Source organism: Dromaius novaehollandiae, chromosome 5, assembly GCF_036370855.1.
Source record: "Dromaius novaehollandiae isolate bDroNov1 chromosome 5, bDroNov1.hap1, whole genome shotgun sequence".
Lineage (NCBI taxonomy): Eukaryota > Metazoa > Chordata > Aves > Casuariiformes > Dromaiidae > Dromaius > Dromaius novaehollandiae.
The window spans coordinates 19,629,173-19,650,754 of NC_088102.1; the positions used below are offsets into that span (position 1 = coordinate 19,629,173).

General features: G+C 40.1%; 2 protein-coding genes and 1 long non-coding RNA gene across 8 annotated transcripts in view; 2 read left to right on the forward strand and 1 right to left on the reverse strand.

The window, feature by feature from the left end:
- Positions 1-2,228, forward strand: part of LOC112990269 (uncharacterized) — a 31,680-nt gene extending 29,452 nt beyond the window's left edge. The window contains exon 3 of the long non-coding RNA XR_003261044.2: positions 1,793-2,228. This is a non-coding gene — a long non-coding RNA (uncharacterized LOC112990269). The remainder of the gene's footprint in view (positions 1-1,792) is intronic.
- The window catches only part of DGLUCY (D-glutamate cyclase), a 45,842-nt gene extending 42,069 nt beyond the window's left edge, over positions 1-3,773 (reverse strand). For 2 of the 5 annotated variants that reach the window (XM_064512178.1, XM_064512184.1), the window contains exon 1: positions 3,624-3,773. The gene's annotated coding sequence lies outside the window, so the exon portion shown is untranslated. The remainder of the gene's footprint in view (positions 1-3,623) is intronic. The other 3 variants (XM_064512183.1, XM_064512177.1, XM_064512182.1) reach the window with 3 other exon arrangements.
- Positions 3,774-4,163: 390 nt separating this feature from the next.
- The window catches only part of RPS6KA5 (ribosomal protein S6 kinase A5), a 72,217-nt gene continuing 54,798 nt past the window's right edge, over positions 4,164-21,582 (forward strand). Inside the window, exons 1-2 of one of the 2 annotated variants that reach the window (XM_026112281.2) lie at positions 4,164-4,745; positions 16,770-16,841. In XM_026112281.2, coding sequence (XP_025968066.1) covers positions 4,673-4,745; positions 16,770-16,841 — 145 coding nt within the window. In that variant the 5' untranslated portion in view covers positions 4,164-4,672. Of the gene's footprint in view, positions 4,746-10,439; positions 10,569-16,769; positions 16,842-21,582 lie in introns of those variants that run through there. The other variant, XM_064512190.1, reaches the window with a different exon arrangement.

Below are 21,582 nucleotides of genomic sequence, written 5' to 3' on the forward strand. Positions count from 1 at the left end.
GAAAGTAAATCAAGTACCTCAAAACTGTAAAGCAGTAACACCCTGGAAGTGTGCAACAACAGCACTCATTTTCTTCTTTCTCTCGCTCTCTCACTTCCTCCCAGAAGTCTTCATACAGAGCATTTCACCTCAGCCCTCAAACTAGTTTGGAGTACTACCTCTTTTAGAACCAAAAACAAAATGTTGTGACACTTTTTCTTAGACGAAATTCAATAACATCTTTCCACGTGGGTATTTCCCACAACATTTTTTTTTGTCTCTCTCTTCACAATTAGAAATGACAAGTAAATACACATACTTTTAAACAGTTGTGTTATGGGGCAGAGAAGGGACATTCTGTTTAGAGCTCTGTTACTCTGTGTTCCCAAACTTGCAGCACACACTCAGCCCAAACACTGAACTGTTGGTTGATTGACCTGTCAGGTCACACAAATATCAGCCCAGCTTGAAAATTCTATTTCAAAAAAATTACATCTGCACTACAGAGAGTTGCCGTACATCACCCCATAGTTTTTAATCGTTCTTAAACCAACCATTTCTTTACCTTTTAACATTGCAGAGGTAATTTATTGAATGCACGATCGTGCATTCTTTCATCACACATATAAATGAATATTTAAAGTGCAAATGACATTTTCGGTCAGTTAAATTGCACTCAGAGCTGCACTTCCAAGAGCACAGTTTATATAGCAAGGAGGGCTTTATTTCTCCAGACCATAAATCTTACAGACTATTCTGTTCTCCCTGTGTATCTACAGTCCATCACTGTTTCTGTATTAAGTTTAAGGTTCTAGCTTTAGCTGCAGGCTCAAGCCAAATTTCCTCCCTCATCCACCTCTGTGACAACGTCTGTCTCAGTAATCTAACTGGGACAAGGGCAGAACCTTAGTGCTGGCACATGCTTATCTATACTTCTGACCGCTGGCATGCTTTCTGGTATGATTTTGGCCCTAGACTAGGACGCTCCCAGACAATGTCCTGCCACTAGCATGGGCCATTAACTGTTTGCAGTATGTCTAAATCCATTAAGCTGCATAGAAAAGTCCACCCTGTTTTGAAGGTGAAAGAATGTAGCTGTGCACACACCATGCCACTTGCCCTGAAATCCAGAGAATGAGTCCTCATCTGTTTTATTTACTGTTACTGTATGTTTCCACCTACCTGTAAATCCTATCTACCCTGATGGCTGACAATACTGTGTCCTTTTTGAAATGACCACAAAGCCATGTCATGTTACTTCAAATATAAAGGTGATGGAGCTCACTATGTCTGGACTGTTGCACTGGAGGTAGATCCATTCTCAAATCAAATGTAGCATAGGACCAAGTTTAATCCTCTGGTGTTCCTGAAAGCTCAGCTGGAATGAAAATTTGAGCATGGTCTTGCACTCACAGAATATGGACAGGAGCTTTAGGATTGTGTAAGTGTAGCCCTGTTGTCTTAATGTATGTCAAAAGATAGGATTATTTCAAGTTTTCCATAACACTGTTTTTTGGGTATGACATGAGAAACCAATTGCAAAAAATATTATAACACTGAAGGGATTTTTATATAGAAGTTTTAAATTTTTTTATGGAATAACCATGTTGCTCAGCTGTTTCTTCCAAGGTGCAAATCAGAGGGTCCCTGACCTGTCATTTCATTTGAGTCCAAGCCCAGTAAGATCATGTAATTCCAAACCCAGTCACAACTTAAAAAAACTGAATACAGGGTAATCACTGTGTCTTGCTATATGCATAGTCAAGAGCTACTATGATGGACCACTAACCCTGTTTTTTGGTTTTTTTTTAAGGATTACCTCCTCATACTTTGAAGTTGTTAAACCATTTTAGCTGAAACTTAAAAGGAGAAAAAAGAAGGATTCAGCCTGAGGCAAACAAGCAGATAAAGCCTGCCAACTATGAACATCCGAAATCAAGATCTTGGACTATTTGCAGCTGTTGGATTCATTGCCAGCTCTACTAGTACTAAGTGCTAGTAAGGGACACAGTGGAGCTGGTTTTCAGTTTTTCTCTTCTGAGGCTGCCCAGGACTGTTAGTCCAAAGTGTAGGCTAGAAGAGCCACTGGATGACATATTGCATCAGACTCTTAAGATACAACACCTAGGTCAAAGAATAACCAGGAACAGCTGTTACTTCTGGTAGAGAAGAAATTAAGTTGACACTCCCCACTGTACAAAGGAGCCATTAGAGTTACACAGATGCAAAAATTTAATTTAAGAACTAACTTTATCATTTCATTTTATATTTTCATTACATTACATACTGTAATTCAACAAAATATTATGTTGATGTAACATTTACTGTCTCTGCAATAGAGAGCCTTCTAAAATCAAGTGAAAAAAAAATAGTTAATTATTTTTCAGTTCGAAAATACCTTCTATGATCAAACTTTCTATATTAACAGTCCTGATAACATAGAGTCAAAAGGCAGCAGATGGACAGTCCCAGCAAAGTTGTGTGTGTACCATGTGCGACAGAGAGGTACCTGAATAGAATACCTGCAGTCTTATCTCCGTCTAACCAGGAATACTAAGAAACCCTTAGACATTTTAATTTCAGAAAAAAGTTATAGAAAATGAAAAACAAGACTTGGCATGGAAACAATATTACAGTAGAAAGCTATCAACTTTTAAGCAGTTCACATCAGTGTTTCTTGAGGAAACTGTAGTAGTGTGTGTATATATATGTACAAATACACATATATATCATATATATATTATGTACAAATACACACACAAAAATATATAATATTGGAATAACAGACTAACAGAAGACATTTTATTTCACTGGTGTTTGTTGTACCAGGGTCAAATGCTATGCCTGAACACAGATATTATACGTGACAGGGCATTACAAATTAGCATCTTGTTATAAAGTCTCTAAGGAGAAAAATGCGAACAGGAACCAACAGCATTCAGAAGAAACAGGCCATGAATTATTGTAAATAAGAAATGGAAGGAAAAGTAATTTGTGTAATCTGCCTCCGGATCAGTAGGAAACCGTAGACAGCTTTAGAGGAGGCAGATTGCTTCCAAAACATGAGAGCGGCTTAGGTGAGATAAACAGGCCTAATATGATTCAAAACGCCAGACTTTTTTCCTTAAAAATGAAAAAAAGTCACTACCAGAATATTGTGCCCAAACAGTAAGTGGGACCAATGAAGATGCACCAGATTATGTAAAGTAGCACGCTGATGCAGTGCTTCTTCCTGCTTGGACCTCATGACAGGCCGAGGTGGAGACCCCGGTGACAAGCATATCCCGAACCAGTGTGCCTAACCAACCTCCTCCGGTCCTTTCGACCGTTCAGCTATTACAAAGGTTGTTTTATCTTCGAGCAAATTCACTCTGTACAACTTCCCAGCACCACGACAACACCGGCTGCCCGGCAGCCCCGTCTAAAGCCGAGGGCAGGGCCCCGCCGGGCGACACGACGCATTTACAAGGCGCCTCCCCACCCGCGCGCGCCCCGGGCCGTCGCTCCCCTCCCAGAGCCCTCGCCGGGCCGCCACCCCGCCGCCCCGCCCGGCACCCGCGGCAGCTGCGCCCAGCCACGAAGCGTGCGCGACATGGCCGCGGCCACGGACCCGCCGCTACGCGCTGCCCTGAAGGCGGACATACCGACGCGCCACACTGGCGGCAGCAGCTCCCCGGCTGCCCTCTGCCGCAGGGGGCGGGCGGCAGCACCCGCGGCCCTCCGGGAAGCTCCCCGCCCTCCCTCGCTCCTCCTCGCCGCGGGGCACCCAGGGGATCCCCCGCTTCCCCCATCCCGCTGCCGCCGGGGACCCGCTTCCCCCCAAGGGGGCATGGGCTCCCCCGCCTCCACTACGGGTGGGGAGACCCAACCCCCTCCCCCCCGGCCCTCAGCACCATGGAACGGGCCGCGCGCCCCGGGGGCGGGGCGCCACCGCCACTTCCTCGGGCGATTGGCTGCTTCGGCGGTCAATCTGCGCATCCGCTTTTCTCCAGGCAACCCAGCGCCCGCCCCCGAGCGGGGGTGGGGATTGGGAGAGGCGGGAGGGAATGTTTACAAACAAGATCAGGGAGTAGAGGGATGGGGGCAACGCGCGGGGCGGAGCCAGCGGTTGGCGCAGGCGCTGAGCCAATGAGGGAGCGCGCGGCCCGGCGGAAGGGTGGGGGGAGGCGTGTAGAATGTTCTCTGCCCAACAGCGGCTGTAGTACGCGGCCGCGCGCGCCAATGAGCGCTGGGGCGGGGAGGAGGGGTCGCGAGCGGCGGAGTGGAAGGCGCTCCGCGGAGCGCCCCCCTCCCCCCGGGTGGCTCAGCCTATCCCGGCTGGGCCGCGCTGGGCTCGGCGCGGCGCCCTGCCCTGCGCGGGACGGGGAGGTCAGCCCGGGCAGGGGGAGGGGAGCCGCAAGGGCATGGGCTGGCGCTGAGCGCCGCCGGAGGGAAGCCTACGTGTGTGTCTCCCTGTGTTTCAGTAACTGTTTGTTGTTGGTCCTTTTTTTATTATTATTTTTCCCCTTAAGGGGGAGGGGAGAAAAGCCGTCTCCCCGCTTCCCCCCCCCCCCCGTTCGCGCCGATGGCTCTTATCCCCTCGAGCCGTCCCTGAAAGATCCCCCCGCCGCGGACCAGGTGACATCCCCGCCTCCACGCGCGCTCACACACACACGCACGGGGGAGAGGCAGGGGAGCGCCCGCCTGCCAGAAAATGGAGGGACCCTCGGGCTCCGCGGAGGAAGGGGAGCTGCCGCTCCTCACCGTCAAGCACGAGCTGAAGAACGGTGAGCGGCGGCGCGGCCGCGGGCAGGCCTGGCCGGGCCGCGCCGGGCCGCGCCGGGGGGCAGCGCTGTGAGGGGGCGCTGAGGAGGGCGCTGGTGCCCGGGGGAGGGTGGCGAGGGGGGCCCTGGCGGCGATAGGCTGCAGGGACCTGGGGGAGAAGTGGTCGGAAAGGAGGAAGGGGAGGTGAGGGTTCAAGAGAGTTGATTGGGGCCAACAAGGAAAAAAAAACTGGGTAAGGAAGAAAAAAGACGATGAGCAGATAGAAATGGGCTAGAGTGCATAAGATGGGGGGGGGGGGGGGAAGCTTCCTTTATTTTATTTCTGAGAAATATTTCGCTTGAGTATTTGGCTCCCCTCTTTCCCGTCCATTGAGGGATTGGGCGCTTTTGGAGGCGATAGGAGGTTGGCGATAATAGCCAGCTCTTCTCCGTATTTTTTTATTTGTGGATTTGACTTTTATGGGTATGTCAGTATTTGGGGGTGAAGGGTGTGTGTGTGGGGGGGTATTGTTACAGTCCTAAATGATGCAGTTTTCTGTGGCTTATTTTCTCTGACATCGGTGAAATGCCTGAATTGTAGAGGGAAGAACGTACCAACATAAAACCACCGAGTTATCCGGGTTTTCAGTCTGTGCGCCTTCTCACAGTTCAGTAATTACTTGAAGACCCTCTGTAGATGTACTTCAGCATGTGAAATATATATATATGACCTTTCGAGATACAGCAGAAATGCTGTGTTGCAAGTTGTTGCGTTATGGAAGATCTTTATACATTTTTAATAGGGACTCTGTGTTTCTCAGAAGTTTCCAGGCAACTTGAATACTGCAGCAAATTTAGAACTTACTGTTAATTTAAAAGCGCATGTAGGATATAATCAGGAGATGTATTTTTGATGTTTATTAACAGTGAAGGTGTTATTAGCCTGTGCCCTTAATTCCCTCTCTCCGTCATCTTTTATTCTTTTCTCCAAAATCGAGTAAAAGTAGCTACGTGATGCTTGCTGTTCACCTCAGAAGTTCTGAGAAAAGCACCCCCCAGGTTAACATAGTTAGCATTCTTTAATGGGCCACTCATGAAAGTTGGTATTATTGTTGAGATCACTTTGATAATGTTCAGCCTTTTATCACAGGGTCACTCAAGTCCAGGGGCTCTGCAGAAGTACCCCAGTGGAACATGGCTATCATTGCAGCTTGAAAACACGCACACGCACACTCTCCCTGATAGCTACATAGAAACCAAAGAGACTGTAGTATTCTTTCAAGTAGAGGAAGAACAACTGTGGAAAACGTGTTTCTCTCCTTAGGTTCTTTTAGATTTCAGTGTGCAAGAGAAGGAAGTGTGGGAAAGGAAATGCAACCCATTTATTCTGTATAGTTACTATGTCTAGATTTCTTTTATAGAAGTTGAGACAGCAGATATCTCTGCAGGATATTTATTTAAAGATAGTTTGAGGAGTAAACACATTCTTTGAGACTGGGCAAAGAGCTCTCTAATATAGCATAATAGGCAATTTTTGTTTTGATCAGTCCTGATCGTAAACTTTTATAGATTCAGGAAGTACTGATGCTTGCTTTTAATGTAAATTTTCTCAAGCTCGTTTGTCTCTTCATAAGCTTCTGAAATTCAGTTTAATGGAAATCAGCTGCTTCTCCCCATCTTTTTCTCCTTATTAAGTATTTAGAACTATGCTTTCTTTAAAATGCTTTCTAGCAAGGGGTCGTCTATTTCTGGAACATTAGGGTGGAGGAGGGAGCTGCTCTGTCATGTACTCCTGGGAGACTCCTACTCCTGAAGGTGTCAATGGTGTCATCACTATGCAAGACACATATCGAGATACTGTCTCAGAACCTGTCTCTCTGCGATGCATGGAGATACCATAATTTGAAGGGAAAATTGCACTTGACTTTCTTTTATATAAAAATAATAATCCCTAAGATATTTTGGAACTTTTCTCAGGTTTTAAAACATGCAGTGTGATTATTTGCTTTTGCTTCATTTTGGGAAAGAGATTGAAGAGACATGTAAGAACAGGAACTGGAACCATAGGAATTTTGTTCTTTTAAAATAGTGAGATTATATATACCCTGAATGTGGGTTTCTTTTCCTTTTAATGCGCGATTTGTTTAGATTCCCAAGTTCCCCTCCTTTCTATGTTCTTTCTTTGATGTTGCTAGCTCTGTGACTAATTAAATGATTTAGAGTTATATGTTGAACGTAGCTGTCAGTTGGCAGATGAAAAAGAGGTCAGTCTCCACAGTGCTTTAAAAGCATGTACTATTGTGGTAGAAATCATGGCTTCTGTGAGAAGGAAGTGTTGCATTTTCATATTCTGGAAGTTGTTGCATGAACCTCTTGATAATTCTTAGTACTTTGAGTGAGTTACTATTATGTTCATAACATAGGCATGTGGGCCTATAGTTATACTTTGCTATTACTTCAGTCTTGGAATTGCTTTTAAAGTATTAAACTGGTTACAGAGACAGGCATCAATTACAGTCAAGTGAGTAATGAACATATAAAACTTGCATTTAAGATGACACAAGTATCTTTGAGAATAAAACAGATGACTTGTTAGCTTCAAGCAAGTATTGTGGTGTACGAAAACGCAGAGTTGGAGCATATGCAGTGTTTTACCCTGTAGAGATTCTACACAGCATTCAGCTGATCATTAACCCTATCATACCATGATTTGACTCTTCTTTTAAACTTTACCTTTGACTTTGAAATTATGATGCTGGCTTTGACATGTATGGTCAACCTTAATTTTAGCACTCTCTTCGATATTATTAGGGCCCTGAAACTCATTCTCTGTTGCGTGACCAAAAAGCAATTGCTAAAAAAACATCACTTCATTGGCATGTGGATTGGGTCTGTGATAGGGAAGGACCTGCAGTGTACAGCACTTGAGTGCCCTTGTGAGATGCGATATGATTTGCTGTATTACAAAGACTGGCCACTGCTCAGTGTACGTGTAGTTTATTTTACTGATGCAAAGAATGTTTTTGCGCCTGCTACGGCTGGGCAAACAACCTGCATGCCTGTGCTTCAGTTCTTTGTTCCTATGTGTTTTGTAGAGTAGAACCAACAGTGACTTTTATGACACATTTCAGGTTAATAATGATTTTCTGCTAAAACTTCAGTCGGTGAATATATTTTTTCTTCAGAAGAGACTGTCACAAAAAATGTTTTTTCCTCAACAGAAACTCTCAGTTCATTTGTTTCAGATTAGTCGCCACCTCCTTTTGCTTACATTGAGAAGGAAAGAAGGTTTGGGGAAAAGTGGAATCCTCTTACCTTGTCTGGAAATAAAAGAAGAAAAACAATATGCCAAAGATCAAATGATAAGAAGTGGTGTCTGTTTCTGTTAAGAACAACCTGTGCTTTGGTTCTGTTTGAAAATACTAAAATTAATTTTTCTGAATGATCTATTTCTACAATTCTGTAAAGGAGAAGCTGTCTTTTTTTTTTTTTTTAAGGCTAACCTCAGAGTCAGTACAACTTCTAAACTTTTTGGAGACCTAAGAAGTTATGTCCTGTTTACAGCAGGAGAAAAAAAAAATATCCTCTTCACATTTTTTGTTTGCCAGGGAAACAAACAATGGCAAATATAAAGCCTATTAAAGAATAATTTTTGTGTGAAGGAGAAGGGTGTGCACAGAGAAGGGAAAGATGTAACATAGGAAGGTAAGAATGAAGTAGAACTGTTAACCATGAGATTTTTTTTCTCCAGTTGGCTTCTGTTGTAGTTTTTGGGGAAAAAATAAAATATGGATCTAAGGATCTTGAACTTTCAGTGTATGTGACTAAGGTAGGAGGTTGTCCGGTTGCGGTATGCCTATGTTCTTCCTGCTTTGCCTCGTGAGAGATGAAGATTTGCAAAACTGGGATCTTGAAGGGAATTTGTGAGAGACCGTGAATGCGTGGGCAATAGGCAGCGTGTATGTTGTTTGTTTAGCTTTGAGCCATTGTTCTTTTCCTTTTGGCAAGTCTGCTCTGTTTTGAAGAAGATACTTGGATTCAGTTTAATGCTATCACAAACTTTGGACTGAAGAACTTGCATTAACTTGTGCTTTGTCTCTCTGTCTCCAACATGGGAAAAGGGATGTGAAGCCCAAAAGTCAATACAGCAGTGGGCTGCAGGGCTCCCGAGGCAGAAGAATCTGGAACTTCCACTTGAGTCAAAAAGTAGTCCAATTCATAATTCAGTATGAAACTATGAGAGGCTGAAGACAGTACACATAGTATTTAAAAGGTTTAATGTTATAAATTCTTTGTTACCTGTTCTTGAGTGAGAACTTAAACCAGAGAGTATTTATTTGCAAATTGTAAGACAGTGCCTTGTATGTTCAGATTATATGTCCTAAGACATTATGAAGATTCATATGCCTAAAAAAGATGATGAAACCATGCTTTAAGTACAGTTCAGCCTTTGCTATGGAGCTACAGCTGGCACCTCTACAGTATTTTATTATTTTTTAAAAGGAAACACGAAAGTTTAAAGACCATGTTTTAAATGATAGCTCATGAAAGAAACAGTTTTCATACATGACTGTATCTACTAATTCTGTATGTTTTGTAGATATCAGAAGATATTAAGAGTTGAATATTTCAAATATTAAACTGTGACTTTAGTTCTAGTTCTTCCTTTTAAGCACTAATGTATATATGTTTTGGTATTCCTCTAGGAAGTAAAAAGCCTGTTTTTAGAGAGTGAATTTGTGAATCATCTTTGATATAATTTAAACCTCTGGATGTTATTCTTTACAAAATCAAGACTTTTTCCTTTATGTTTTGTAGTTTAGGAAATTTTTGGTATTTATTTTCTGGTAAGTTCTAAATCAGCTTCGATTATGAAGGAGAGTGACTATCTATTTTTATCAAGCTTTGGAATCTAATGAACTTGGCTAAAAAGATCTGCAGGTATTAAGTCTGCTACTTTTAAGCTCTTTTTACTTCAATGATATTCTATGAAATACGTAATATAAATGAGGACTAGCAGGCATAGTTTTTATTACCACTCTATTGTTGAACCCTGTCCTAATGAACTCTAAACACAAGGTTGGTTTAAAAGCTCATCTTAGATTTCACTAAACAGTTAAGAGCTTTAATTGCTACTTTAGATGCATTTTAGGTTCTTAAGTTTAGGAAACTATCCAGAAAACACTTAGCAGAGTTGCTTAAACATATAAGACAGCTTGGGTATCTGAGCTTGTGATTTAAAGCTGTATTCCTGATGTAGAAAGTTCCGTTGGATTCTCTTATCACTTAGCAGCATTTATTGATATCTTGTGGTAAACATTAAGCGCTGGGTAAATTATTCTTTTTTTGAACCGTTATACAACCCTAATGACAATGTGCAAGCCCTATTAAGATTTCTTTGCTCCCAACTTATTCTGTAGATAGACAGATGGCCTGGTTTATGCAGGACTTGAATTACACACTGTCCTATTATTTTTGTGGGGGTTTTTTGTGATCTCTCGTGACTGTTTCCTTTCCCCCTTTTCTGCTGATAACTGTAAATGTTTTATGTTTGGACAATTGGTCATAAAAGCTTATGTTGGAGAGGATTGTTCTCAAGATAATTCTTGAGCTTTCCTGGTTAATGTTTGCAGAAGCTAATATGTAAACCCCTTCCACCAAAACTTAAAACTGTCAGTTGCTCTTCCTTTGTTGATAAATTAATCTACATTCTGTTCCTTTTAACACTGTGTCGAGAGAGACTGATTGAAGCAAGTGTATTTTTTGACGTGTCACTTATTTCTGCTGACAGAGAAGGCCACAGCTGATTCATACCTTGCTCTTTGATGTCATTTCTGATTTGAAAAGGTATGCAAAAATCTTTAGACATCTGTTATTTTGATCTGGCTGTTTCAACCCTTTCTTCAGCATTAGATTATCTATAGCAACTTTATTCATTAGTGTGTTATCTAGCTACTTTTTTGGGAGGGGGGGTGTTATTACATGATGTATAGTGTTACTGCACGTTCAGCTTCTAGCTTACTTCTAGTAATGACTTGTAGTAATGACAAACTTCATAGCAAAATCACCTTTGGAATAGGAACTACTGGAACTGGAAGGGGACTGCTACTGATGAATGTGAATAGCTCTTAGAAGGCAGCATTTTCCTGTTCAGACTATTGTGAGTCTGCATCATTAGTTTCAGACTTATTTCTTTTTATTTCTATTTCAAGTTCTGATATACAAATAATAACTTTGGTGGGATATAGCTTTTTTGCAGCTTTAGTCTCTGTTGATAATGGCAGTGATTGTTATCTGTCTTCTTCCCCACAGTATTTCATGCTTCTGAATTTCCACATGTTGTATTAAGCTTAGCTAGTAATTCAGAAGGTCTTTGCCATCTTTGGCTGTGCAAATTTTTGGTCTCCAAGCCTTCCAGAACGGGTTCAACAGTTCTGTGAGTTCTGGAATTTTTTTCTGCTCAAGTGCCGTTCTCCTTAAGCATCTAATGCTACAGAGCATGAGCAACTGTTACCGCATTTACCTTAGTTGTGATCCTGGAGTTCAGAGTAACATGCATGGTATTGTCTTCTGTACTGTGAGTTCAGAATTGTGTGCATGCTTTATTTGTGTTCTAAATTCTTTTTTGGCCCAAGAAAAATGCAGGTGATCCTTGAGATGGTGTCCTCTTAAAAATTCAGTTTTAAGTTCCCTGTCATGATTAAATGGTACTTTTGTTCAGTGATCAGACAAATAGGTGGTGATGGCCTTTCAGATTTAAGGGATTGTGGAATATTTTTCATTTGTCTTCACAAATAATTCTCAGTTGCTATAATCAGTTATATTTGAAGAATAATTTTGTATATAAACAGAAAAACAATAAAACATCCTAGTTGTGTTTTCTTCAGTGTCTAGCAAGGAATAGTTGTGTGGTTTTTATTATATGTGTGTATGGCTTTTTCTTTCGCGAAGTAACTGCAAGAAGCCTGAGACAACTCAGTAAAGAATGTGCTAGTTTTGTTAATTTGAAGGAAGGACACCCAGTCTTTGCCCCAAAAGGATACTCTCAAGTTTATGTTCAAATAACTTTGAAAAACAGCATCTGTTCTTTGCCGTGACTAAAAAGTAGATCAGTTAAGTGAGTGGAGCTGGGCATTATCTAGGGTAATAGATTAGAAAAAAGCTGATGTTGGCACTAGGTATCAGACACTTGATAGTTTGAAATGCTGCAGACTTTCTTCTTCCCTTCTTCCTTGTTTTCTCTCACTGTTTTGCTTGAAAGCCTTGGAGGTTCATTGCTCTGCTCAGGGAAACAGGAGAGCTAGTCTCGCGGAGAGTAGCAAAGACAAGTCACAGCTCTCAGGCAGAGCTTGTCTTCAGTTGAAGGTTGTTTGAAATAAATGAGCGGATGAAGTTCTAGTTTCATCTTTCTGCTTCAAAACCTATATGCCATGGAGTCTGGAATCTGACGGCACATCACACTTTAACTTAAAAACCCACCACTGCTGAAATATTATTTATTGAGGTAATAAATTCACAACTAAAAGCAAGTAGAGTCATTAGGCAGTACTGTCTTGCACACTTCTTAATTCCCACCAGGCTGCCTCACAGTTCAAGGCTAGTCTGGTTGATGGTGTCACTTCCTGTGTCACCTGGAGCCTCTTCATCAAGGAGAAATACTTGGCCCTGGTTCCCAAAGTTAAATAGGCTGCCATACTCCTAGGGAATTGAGAACAGCAATATGGATCATCATGCAGTGGTGTCGCTGCATGTGAATGTTTGTCTCCACAGTGGGAATGTTTCTAGACATTAGCTTTCTTGCTACCTTTAGAGGTGACATTTGGGTCCAATACCATTATTTCTGTTTTTTTTTATGGATGGCCGTGGTGTCTTGCCTTTCCCTTTAGTTTGTTCCTGGACTGATCCGTTATATCTCCGTCTCCCTCAGCTGCGTGCTTCCTACCATGTTAGTTTGATGCTGGTTGCTGTGGACTAGAGTGGAAAATCTGCAAATAGAAATTTTCCTAACTGTTCACCTATGCAGTTAACTTGCCTCTTAGAAGGTGCTGTCAACTTACTGCTTTTTTTGTTTGTTTGTTGGTTTTGTTTTTCCCCTCTGTCTCATGATGTCCACCATCCTAGATACTGCCGTGTCATGTGTAGCTTGAGATCACGTGTGGAAAAGCTCTTGTCCTGTTGATTTGGGCAGTATTTTCTTCCTGTCCAAGGTTCCCTTCCTTTGTGCTCTTCCACTGATGCATCAATGCACTTGAGCAGGCACAGCATGGAAAAATAAAAGCTTTCTATTGTGAAAGCAGCTTTCCTCATGCTCACTTCTTAAATGAAGAGTTGAGCTAAAGCCACTGTTTCTGAACGGCATCTTTGTATACACTAAAGTGTTATGGTGCTACTGCTAGAAATAGCCTCATCTATGACTGTGCATCCTTCTGTAATGTACTCTAACATACATTGTCTTCATGCAGGTTGCACAGGCAGTTGTTGAATCAGGCTCTGATACCAATTTTAGCATGGTGATGGTTAAGGTGAGGGAGGGGCCTTTCCCTGAGTTACTAGTTTTCTCTGATACATCTGATCTATCCAATCTGTCAGCAGTGGCCTTGTTGCAAGTCCCTCAAACGCACGCCTTGGAACAGTTGTCCTGTAATTGAGGAAAGAGTTCCTTGTGGAAAGTCTCTCCAGCAGTGGTCATTTGGATTCTTCTGGAGTCACTGGTGAATATAAGAAGGCATCTTTGGGGATATACACTCCTCAAAGCAAGTTCAAGGAAATGTCAGTATAGCAACCTTAGCTCTGGGGAAACTACATCTCATCATTGGTAGAATGTCAAAAACTGCTGCATTTAGCTTTAGTGGATGAAGACAAAGAACTGCTCTAGCAGTGTCATGGGAAAGAATGTGGAATAGGAGGAGGCTCTTCAGCTTGCTGTTTTGGGGGAATGGCAGTACAGTCTGGGAACTGTTAAGTGTCCTATCGTACCACCATGTGGTATGCATACCTTTTGGCCATCTGGTCTTGTGGGCTGGCTTTTTTTCTCAGTATAATGAAGAAAGAGGTGGAATTTTTTTTTTATAGCATTCACATGCTTATTTGTGTTGGTTCCACCCCCCCCCTTTATTAAGAAAATGAGATTACAGTAACATTCTTAACTTTTTTTTTTTCCTTTTTAAGATTAGGCACTTAAAGAAACAGCTTAAATGGAAGTAGAAATGGGATTAAATGGATAGTGCAAAATTACAGCTCACATGGAAACAAATACATAATACTTCAAAGTAGTTATCATTCAGCTCTTTACTTACTGCTGTCTAATCTCATGAAAGTGGGGAAAGTTTTATTAATGTTAGTGAATGTGGGATACAATTTAAATTAAGAATTGGTCTCTTTTAGGACTATAGCCAGCACTGCAAGTCTTTGGTGTATTACTGGAGATATGGCATTTCTCCATTTTCCATTCTCTCCATCTATGTTCTGTTCTAATAATATGGCAGAGTTAAATGACTGTTTTGCCTTCTGGAAGGGCATTTAATCAAAAAGCTTTCTTTTGACAGCTCTTTAAAAGATGAAATGTTAAAATGTTTTTGGGGTACTCCGTAACAGAAGATCGAAATCAGAGGATTTTTTAAGTAAACATTTCTTACCGCTTAAATTCGGCATTTAGCTAGTATCCAGACAAGTTCTATGTCCTGGATCTCTTCAGCAACATCCGCTATTTTATTAAAAATTGTGGACACTCTAGCACTGGACTCCTTGGAATAGTCCCTGACTCTTGCTGTTCATGGCAGGAAAGGTACTATTTTGAAACTTCCTACATTGAGTATACTTCTCAGCTCTTCTTAAAAAGAGAGTAACATGTAATACTCAGTTGCCTCATGACAGACTATTCTGAGGGTGTGACATGACTTACTATGATTCTTTAGGCGTTATTGTAGTGTACTTCTGCCTTACCTGCTATTGCTCTTCTCCTGGCAGATGAGTATGTTTTCCTTTTGTTGACTTCAGCAATAACTGTGATGTGGTACTAGCAACCGTATTTGTTCTGTTTGCAGTGAAAGTAATACAGCAAGCTTCAGCTCAACTGATGTGAAGCAAGTGCATCACTGATTTGTTAACAATTCTGGTATTGAAGTCTTGTCTATTTTATGTTATTAAAATGGAGAAACATTACTTTTTTCATCAGTTCCAATAATTTTATTGTGCTGTGTATTTTTTTTTTTTTTATTACACCTAACACTAGGAGAGCTTGCAGATTCCCTCAGATTTGCAAAAGTGATTGTCAGGTGTACTTGTATTCATTCAAGAGAAAATTCTAAAAGCTCTTTCAGGCTTTCTAATCTCCCAGTAATACCAACTAGTGTCTTTGCCTATTCCAAGTTTGATGTAGTCTCTTGTAAAGATGTATGATAAGAATTGAAAACAGTATTTTAGATGAGATTTCATCAGTGCCTTGTATGAGAGCACTAATATTACTCTGTCACTCCTAGATGCATTCTGTGTATGTGTACAGATTTCTAGGATTGTTGGAATACGTTTTGAATGTGCTTTTTCACTTATTTACTGTTAGGATTTCTGATACTTATCCCTCCTCTGCAGAGGCAGTGAGAAGTCTTTCTGAAGCTTTGAGTTCCCTTTGTTTTGACTTGTCGAGTTACTATTCTGTGGAGATTAACTGTAAATTCTGATAGTGAATTTATCATGCAGTTTTGATGGGGTTCCTTAGAAATATCAAACCAAATTAGAATTTCTGTTGAACTGAGTAATTCCAGCATTGCGTCTGAAAGAATTTTCCTTTAGGGTTAAAAGATCTTTGTACTTGAAATCTGTGTTGTTGCTGCTGAAAGCTTCTTGCATGTCTTTCCTAAGCCTCATTTTCTTTTTATTAGCCTTGAAACATGCAGCTTGGCTCGAAGTTACTGTTTGAGAAGCACTTTTTTTTAGCAGTCACGCCAACTTACATAGCTTCTGCTGGTTGTTCCTAACCCTTAATTTAGCCAGTAAAACTGTGCAGCTTGTCATTACAGTGGATCAGGGAACTGATCTTGGTTAAGAATAATCAAATGTATTTGTTTTTTTGCCATACTACTTCTAACGTGGATCATTTCCCTGGGCAGCTTTTGCTGCATGGCCTACAGTTGTATTGATATAAATGGGTGACTAATACTATGGTAGGCATGAAAGATGGGAGCTGCTTAAAGCCTTTTTATCGTTTTAGACAAAAGCCCTCCTTTTTCAAACAGGGGTCTTCACTTCCCTGCTTAGAAAAATGGCTGTTAGGCAAATAATACTCAAAATGGTACAGATTTAGAAAAATGTAGAATCCCCTTCCCCCAAGCTCCCCAGCAGATGAAGTAACTTTATAGCAGCATAGTCTTTTCCAGACAAGTTGTTCAGGTAGATTCAAGATCTTTCCCTTGGTAATAGTGGAGAGTCTTTCTAGCTTTAGTAGTTCTGTGCATACCTCATCCCAAGTAACATTTCATCCAGCACCATGAGAGTATTCAGGATTCTGGGGTTAAGTGGAGACCTTATTGCTGTCTGCAACTACTTGATCAGGGGATGATTAGAGAAGATGGAGCTAGACTCTTCAGAGGCGCATGGTGATAGAATGAGGGATGACAGACACAAATCGGAACATGGGAAACTCCAATTAGATATTAGGGGGAAAAAAAATACCATGAGGGTGGTTAAATGTAGAACACATCCTGAGAGGCTGTGGAATCTCTGTCCTTGGAGTTGTTCAAGACTTGTCTGGACGTGGCCATGAGCAATATGATCTAATTATGCTTGTTTTGAGCAGGGATTTGGACTAGATGACCTCTGGAGGTCCCTTCCAACCTAAATTATGATTCTGTGCCTCTGTGAACACCAATAGCTGCAGGAAAAATTGCACTCCTTTGCTTTTGAAGTTAAAATAGTACAGTATGGTGCTGGTGTGTCCTTAGTGCTGCTTATTTCATTCGGCTGCTAACTTTTGTTTTATTGAAGCTGTAGTAATATGTCAAAACGATGTTTGCATGTTACATGTCTGATGTATTTTTTTTCTTCTTCCTTCAGCAAATTTGACAGGCCATGCAGAGAAAGTGGGCATTGAAAACTTTGAACTCTTGAAAGTTCTCGGAACAGGGGGTAAGATTCACTGTTTTTCTAAGTTGAATGTTTGAAGCAATACTCTTAAGTACGCTTTTGTTTCCCAGCTGAGTTTTTTGTTAGTGGAATGTTCTTTAGGAAGATACCACCTTTTTATTGCATTGCATGATGTTCTTCACTTTTTTTTCCATAAACATCGTGCAAAATTAAGAAGTCGGGTGTTATAACTTAAAGCATCTATTGCAGATGCATTTTGGAAAATAGAAGAAAAATGGCTTGGTTTGTGAAGATTTAATGCAGTTTGTGAAAAATATGATTTAAGTTAAGGCATGAACTTGAAAAGTTCTTTAAATTCTTCAGACTATTTTGAATTTCTGGGAAAGCAGTTATGTCAGTATCTTACTGAATAGGATGCTCTAGGTCTATATCAGTCATATTCAAACCCCAATAATTTTTAAGATGGAAAATGTTCACTATATTGTGGATTTCAGCATAATGTTGGAGATTTGTGGAGTGTTGTAGGAATACTGCCTGTAACTAGCAAGACTGTTAATAATTCTAATGCTTTATTTTCCCTTTGTTAAGGGTGTGTGTGTATATATATACACATACATATGTATCTTGTGTGTGTATATGTGAATAAAATGTGTGTATATATACACACAGCAAAAGTAATGGCTATATATTCTCAGTATGCTGACAGTTTTTGGCAGTACTAAGATAGATGCGCTGTTGAGTGGACAGAACAATGAAGGTGGACAACGATCAAGGTCTACAAAAGTTATAGGTTTTGATTTTAAAAGTTCAAATGTTATCAATCATTAACTGCTAGCAGTGAAGTTATAGTTCCACAAGCTGCTGCATAACCAAAACGAAAACAAAGATTTTTGATCTCCGCAGTTAGGTGTCATACAGATTCTTTGATAAATTTGTTAAGCCATTAAATCACAAAGGATTATATTTTTCTGTTTTTGAAGTAAACTTTTAATTTAAGTCCAAAGGTATAACGAGTCAACTCTTGCTGTCCAATTTCAGTAGTTCGTGGTAGGGTCAAAAAAACTGTGATATGCAGATATGTATGTTGCATATTCGCAGGTGTAAGCAACTCTGTTATTCTGAAGTGGTTCACTATAATTGGTCTGAGGTCAGCAAATTTTTTTACTCATAATTTTGTATTATGTGAGCATTTCTGCTTTATCTCTTGCTGATGGAAACATTGAGCTGACTTTTTTTGATGAAAGGTAAAGACTGGTCCCATACCTCTATTCTCTGTTTTCCTTGCCATTAGCCTGAGATCACCTTAATATTACAACTAAATACAAGGTGAATTTGGTAGTTTTGTAAGTACTTTCAATCTTCAAGTTTAGACTGGTAATAGCCTGTTCTCCTTCTACCTTTTTTAGGCAGTACCTCCAAAATAGCCCTTTTCCTACTGTTAAGCTGTTGTCTGTTATTCACATACCCTCTCTCCTTCATGAATAGATTAGCGAACTTTCTCTTGGCCTGGGATACTCTTAATCATATCAGGTAGTTCCCCTGGGCTCGTACCCCTAAAATATCCTATTCACTCAGGAGAACAGGGTAATTATTATCAGGAAGCCCTCTCGGACCAGTCTGCTTCAACAGATTGACAATAAGATTGACTATATGTGTGAAGGGGGGAAAAAAAAAACCTGAAGAGGAAACATGCCTCTCTCTTCATCCTGCTCTAATGGTTAGATTGCTCCAGGAACATCTTCTGTCTCAGTGTCTTCAAACTGGTTCAAGAACTGACAGAAAGATTCCTGCCAGTTTTAAGAATCTAGGGATACCTTAGGTATCCTGAAATGGCATTTGTGGAAAGAGTAGTACTTTCTGTCAAGGAAATGCTGGTTGCATTGCTGTAGTCAATAATTTGAATCACAGCCTGAGGTTTTTGCTTAGGGAATCGATAGCCTAGACCAGCAAGGCACTCATGAAGCTTTGTTCACTCTTTAAGTGTATCAGGGCTGAGGACTGTGTACTGGGTGTGTCAGGGGATTTTGCTTGCCAAGTACTGGCCAGCATTAAATGCACTTCACCTGATCAGAATAGAGCTAGTTCTGTTCACTTTTCAGGAAGTGAACATCTGAAATTTCTGTCCTCACAGTGACACAGAATCACTGAGAGTAGGACTGGAAGAGACTTAAGGAAGTCCTCTAGTTGCTTGTCCCAAGACAGAATCTGTGATAGCTGCATCATTCCTGGCAGAGGACAGAGATTTGTCCTTAAAGGCCTCCAGTAGTAGAGATTAAGCAACTTCCTAGACAGTCTTGCTGAGGATGTTTTACTTGGCTTGAGAAACATTCTGGAGATTGCACTAAGCAAAAATCCCCTCTCATCCTTGCAACAGATTTCTAAAAGAATACTACATTATTTTGCAGTAGGATATACCTGTGTTAAACATTTCTTATGCAAATATAATCAACAAAATCTTGGTGCAGCTCTAAACACTATCTTAACTTTCAAGTTCTAATTGTTATGGTCAGTGTTTCTGTTTCCTTTTCACTGAATCAACAAAGCAGAAGAGAAATGTAAGTAAGGTATCACACTGATACTGGTAACAGCTAGTTAGTCTAAGATGATCTTGAAATGCTCACCTGTAAAATAAAAAGTTATGAGAGTAATGGGCCTGTGGTTACAGAATCAGAGAGCTATAAATTGACTCCAGTGCTATTCGTTTAACATACTAAACCCTTTGTAATATCTAGTTTTAAGGAATAAAAGTTATTGTACAGGGACTATATCTGAAGTGTGGAAAAACAACTTGGAAAAAATGCAGTAGTCTTTGCAGTGTCTGCTGCATGTGGAAAATTTGGAGCTATGTGTTCTGTTACTCTATTTAGCTATCACATTGACTATTTTTCACCTGTGCAGCATACCAGCATACCTTGTGCTTTTTTAACCAACTTCTGTAGCAGAGATCTTTTTTTTTTTTTTTTTTTTTTTTTTTTTTTTTTTTCTCTCCAAGAAGTTCCTAAGAATTTAACCACCGGTTTGCATGCAAACTTTGTTACAAGATCTGAACTGTGTTCTGTCCTGAGTTTTGGGGTCCTGTTTAGCCCTGTAACAACTTCTTGCTCTCCTGCCTGAGTGTAGAGTGCAGGAGAGAGAATGACTGCTATGAATTTCTTAGTCCTTTGCTGGGGTGCAAATTACAGGTGCTTTACTTAGATGCCTTTCAGCCAGAAAAATGAAAAGTGATGCATTCCATTATTTCAGAAATGTGAGATATTGAAGTATTTTTTAAAGTGGTTTTTTTTCCTTTTTCTTTCTTTTTTTTTTTTTTAAATCAGAAGCTGAGGGGAAGGCAGGGAGGTTCCTGGAACTCGAAGACCTGTCCAAAAAACCCTTTAGTGACTTGTCTTAAAATCATGGCCAAGATGATGAAAGAGCAGAAAACATTAATTTTGGACAGTTTGGGGAACAGCTCTGTTCTTTTCCTGTTCCTTTACACTAGTAGACTCTATGAAGTTGAAGACTGGGGGTGGGGTTGAGGTCATCTTAGACAAATTGGTTCACAGGGACAAAAATGACACTTGCGTGGTTTGGAGTGATTTAAAGAAAAATCAAAGAAGGGGTCTTATAGTTTTTATTTTCATTTGCGGTGAATAAACTGTTTACACTTGCTGTATTTTTAGGTAAGAACTGAAAGCCTTATCCTGATGTGAGCTTCCAGATATTACAGGTGTTATTAGAATACAGTTGAAGATAAATAAAACCCGTGATTTTTTTTTTAATTTGTCACTGTAGAGTTATGCACAGACTATCCAAAGTGTTTTCAAGTTATTTGACACTTGAATGATCTTCAGTAATGGAAGGCAGAATATATTGAAGCCTCCAAGCAAATTACTTGGTGGATGTAGATACTATTTTAACTAATGGCAATATTTTTAATATAGCCTGCTGTGAGGTAATTGGAGTAACTATAGTACTCAAAATAAGTTGCATTAAATGCTGCCTTGCTTAAGTATATGTGATTGTGATGGCTCTTTATAAACTTGGTGTTTTTTTCCAGCAGTGAAGCAGTAACAGTGAAGATTTATTTGTATTTATTTTTATTTTAAAAGTTTATTTTTTAAAAAGACAGTAAAATAATCAAGACAGGAAGAAATAGTATCCTTAGGCTGATGTTTCTCCTGTGGAAGAGGTTCTTGGTGATAATATTTTCTTCATGCCATGATTTTGTATAACCTCACACTTGTTATTATTTTATTTAATTTGCATTTCTTTCTTTTGCATTCATTTATGCCTAGTTTTGTCTTGTATCCACTTTCTTAATCAGAAGGGTGCTTGTTTTTATTTATTTATATAAATAAGCATATATATAAAAATAAAAGGTGTTACAAGACTATCATACCATACATACTCCTCCCTCTTTTGCTCTAAGTGTCACAGGAAAAGGCAAGGAAGCAAAAATTAATCTTTTACTGAGTCAGAGCCTTTTATATTGTATTAAGGAGTTATTATTCCAATAAACTCGCCTGTTGAACAAATCAGTAACACTTTACATCAGTAAAATACATGAAAGTAATGTACTGCTAATAAAACTGTAACTGCTAATAAAACTACTAATAGTGTGCTGCTTGCTCTGGGAGCAAATTATTCTTGACTCGACTTCTCTGATTTGTCCTTGCTCTATTCATATATATTTTCTGAAATTCCAGTCTCTAGTTTGTTTTTGTTTAAATCCTTTTCTCCTGTTGCTATACAGCCTTGTTAGTTTGAAATTAGTTTTAATTAATAAACTGATTACTTATTT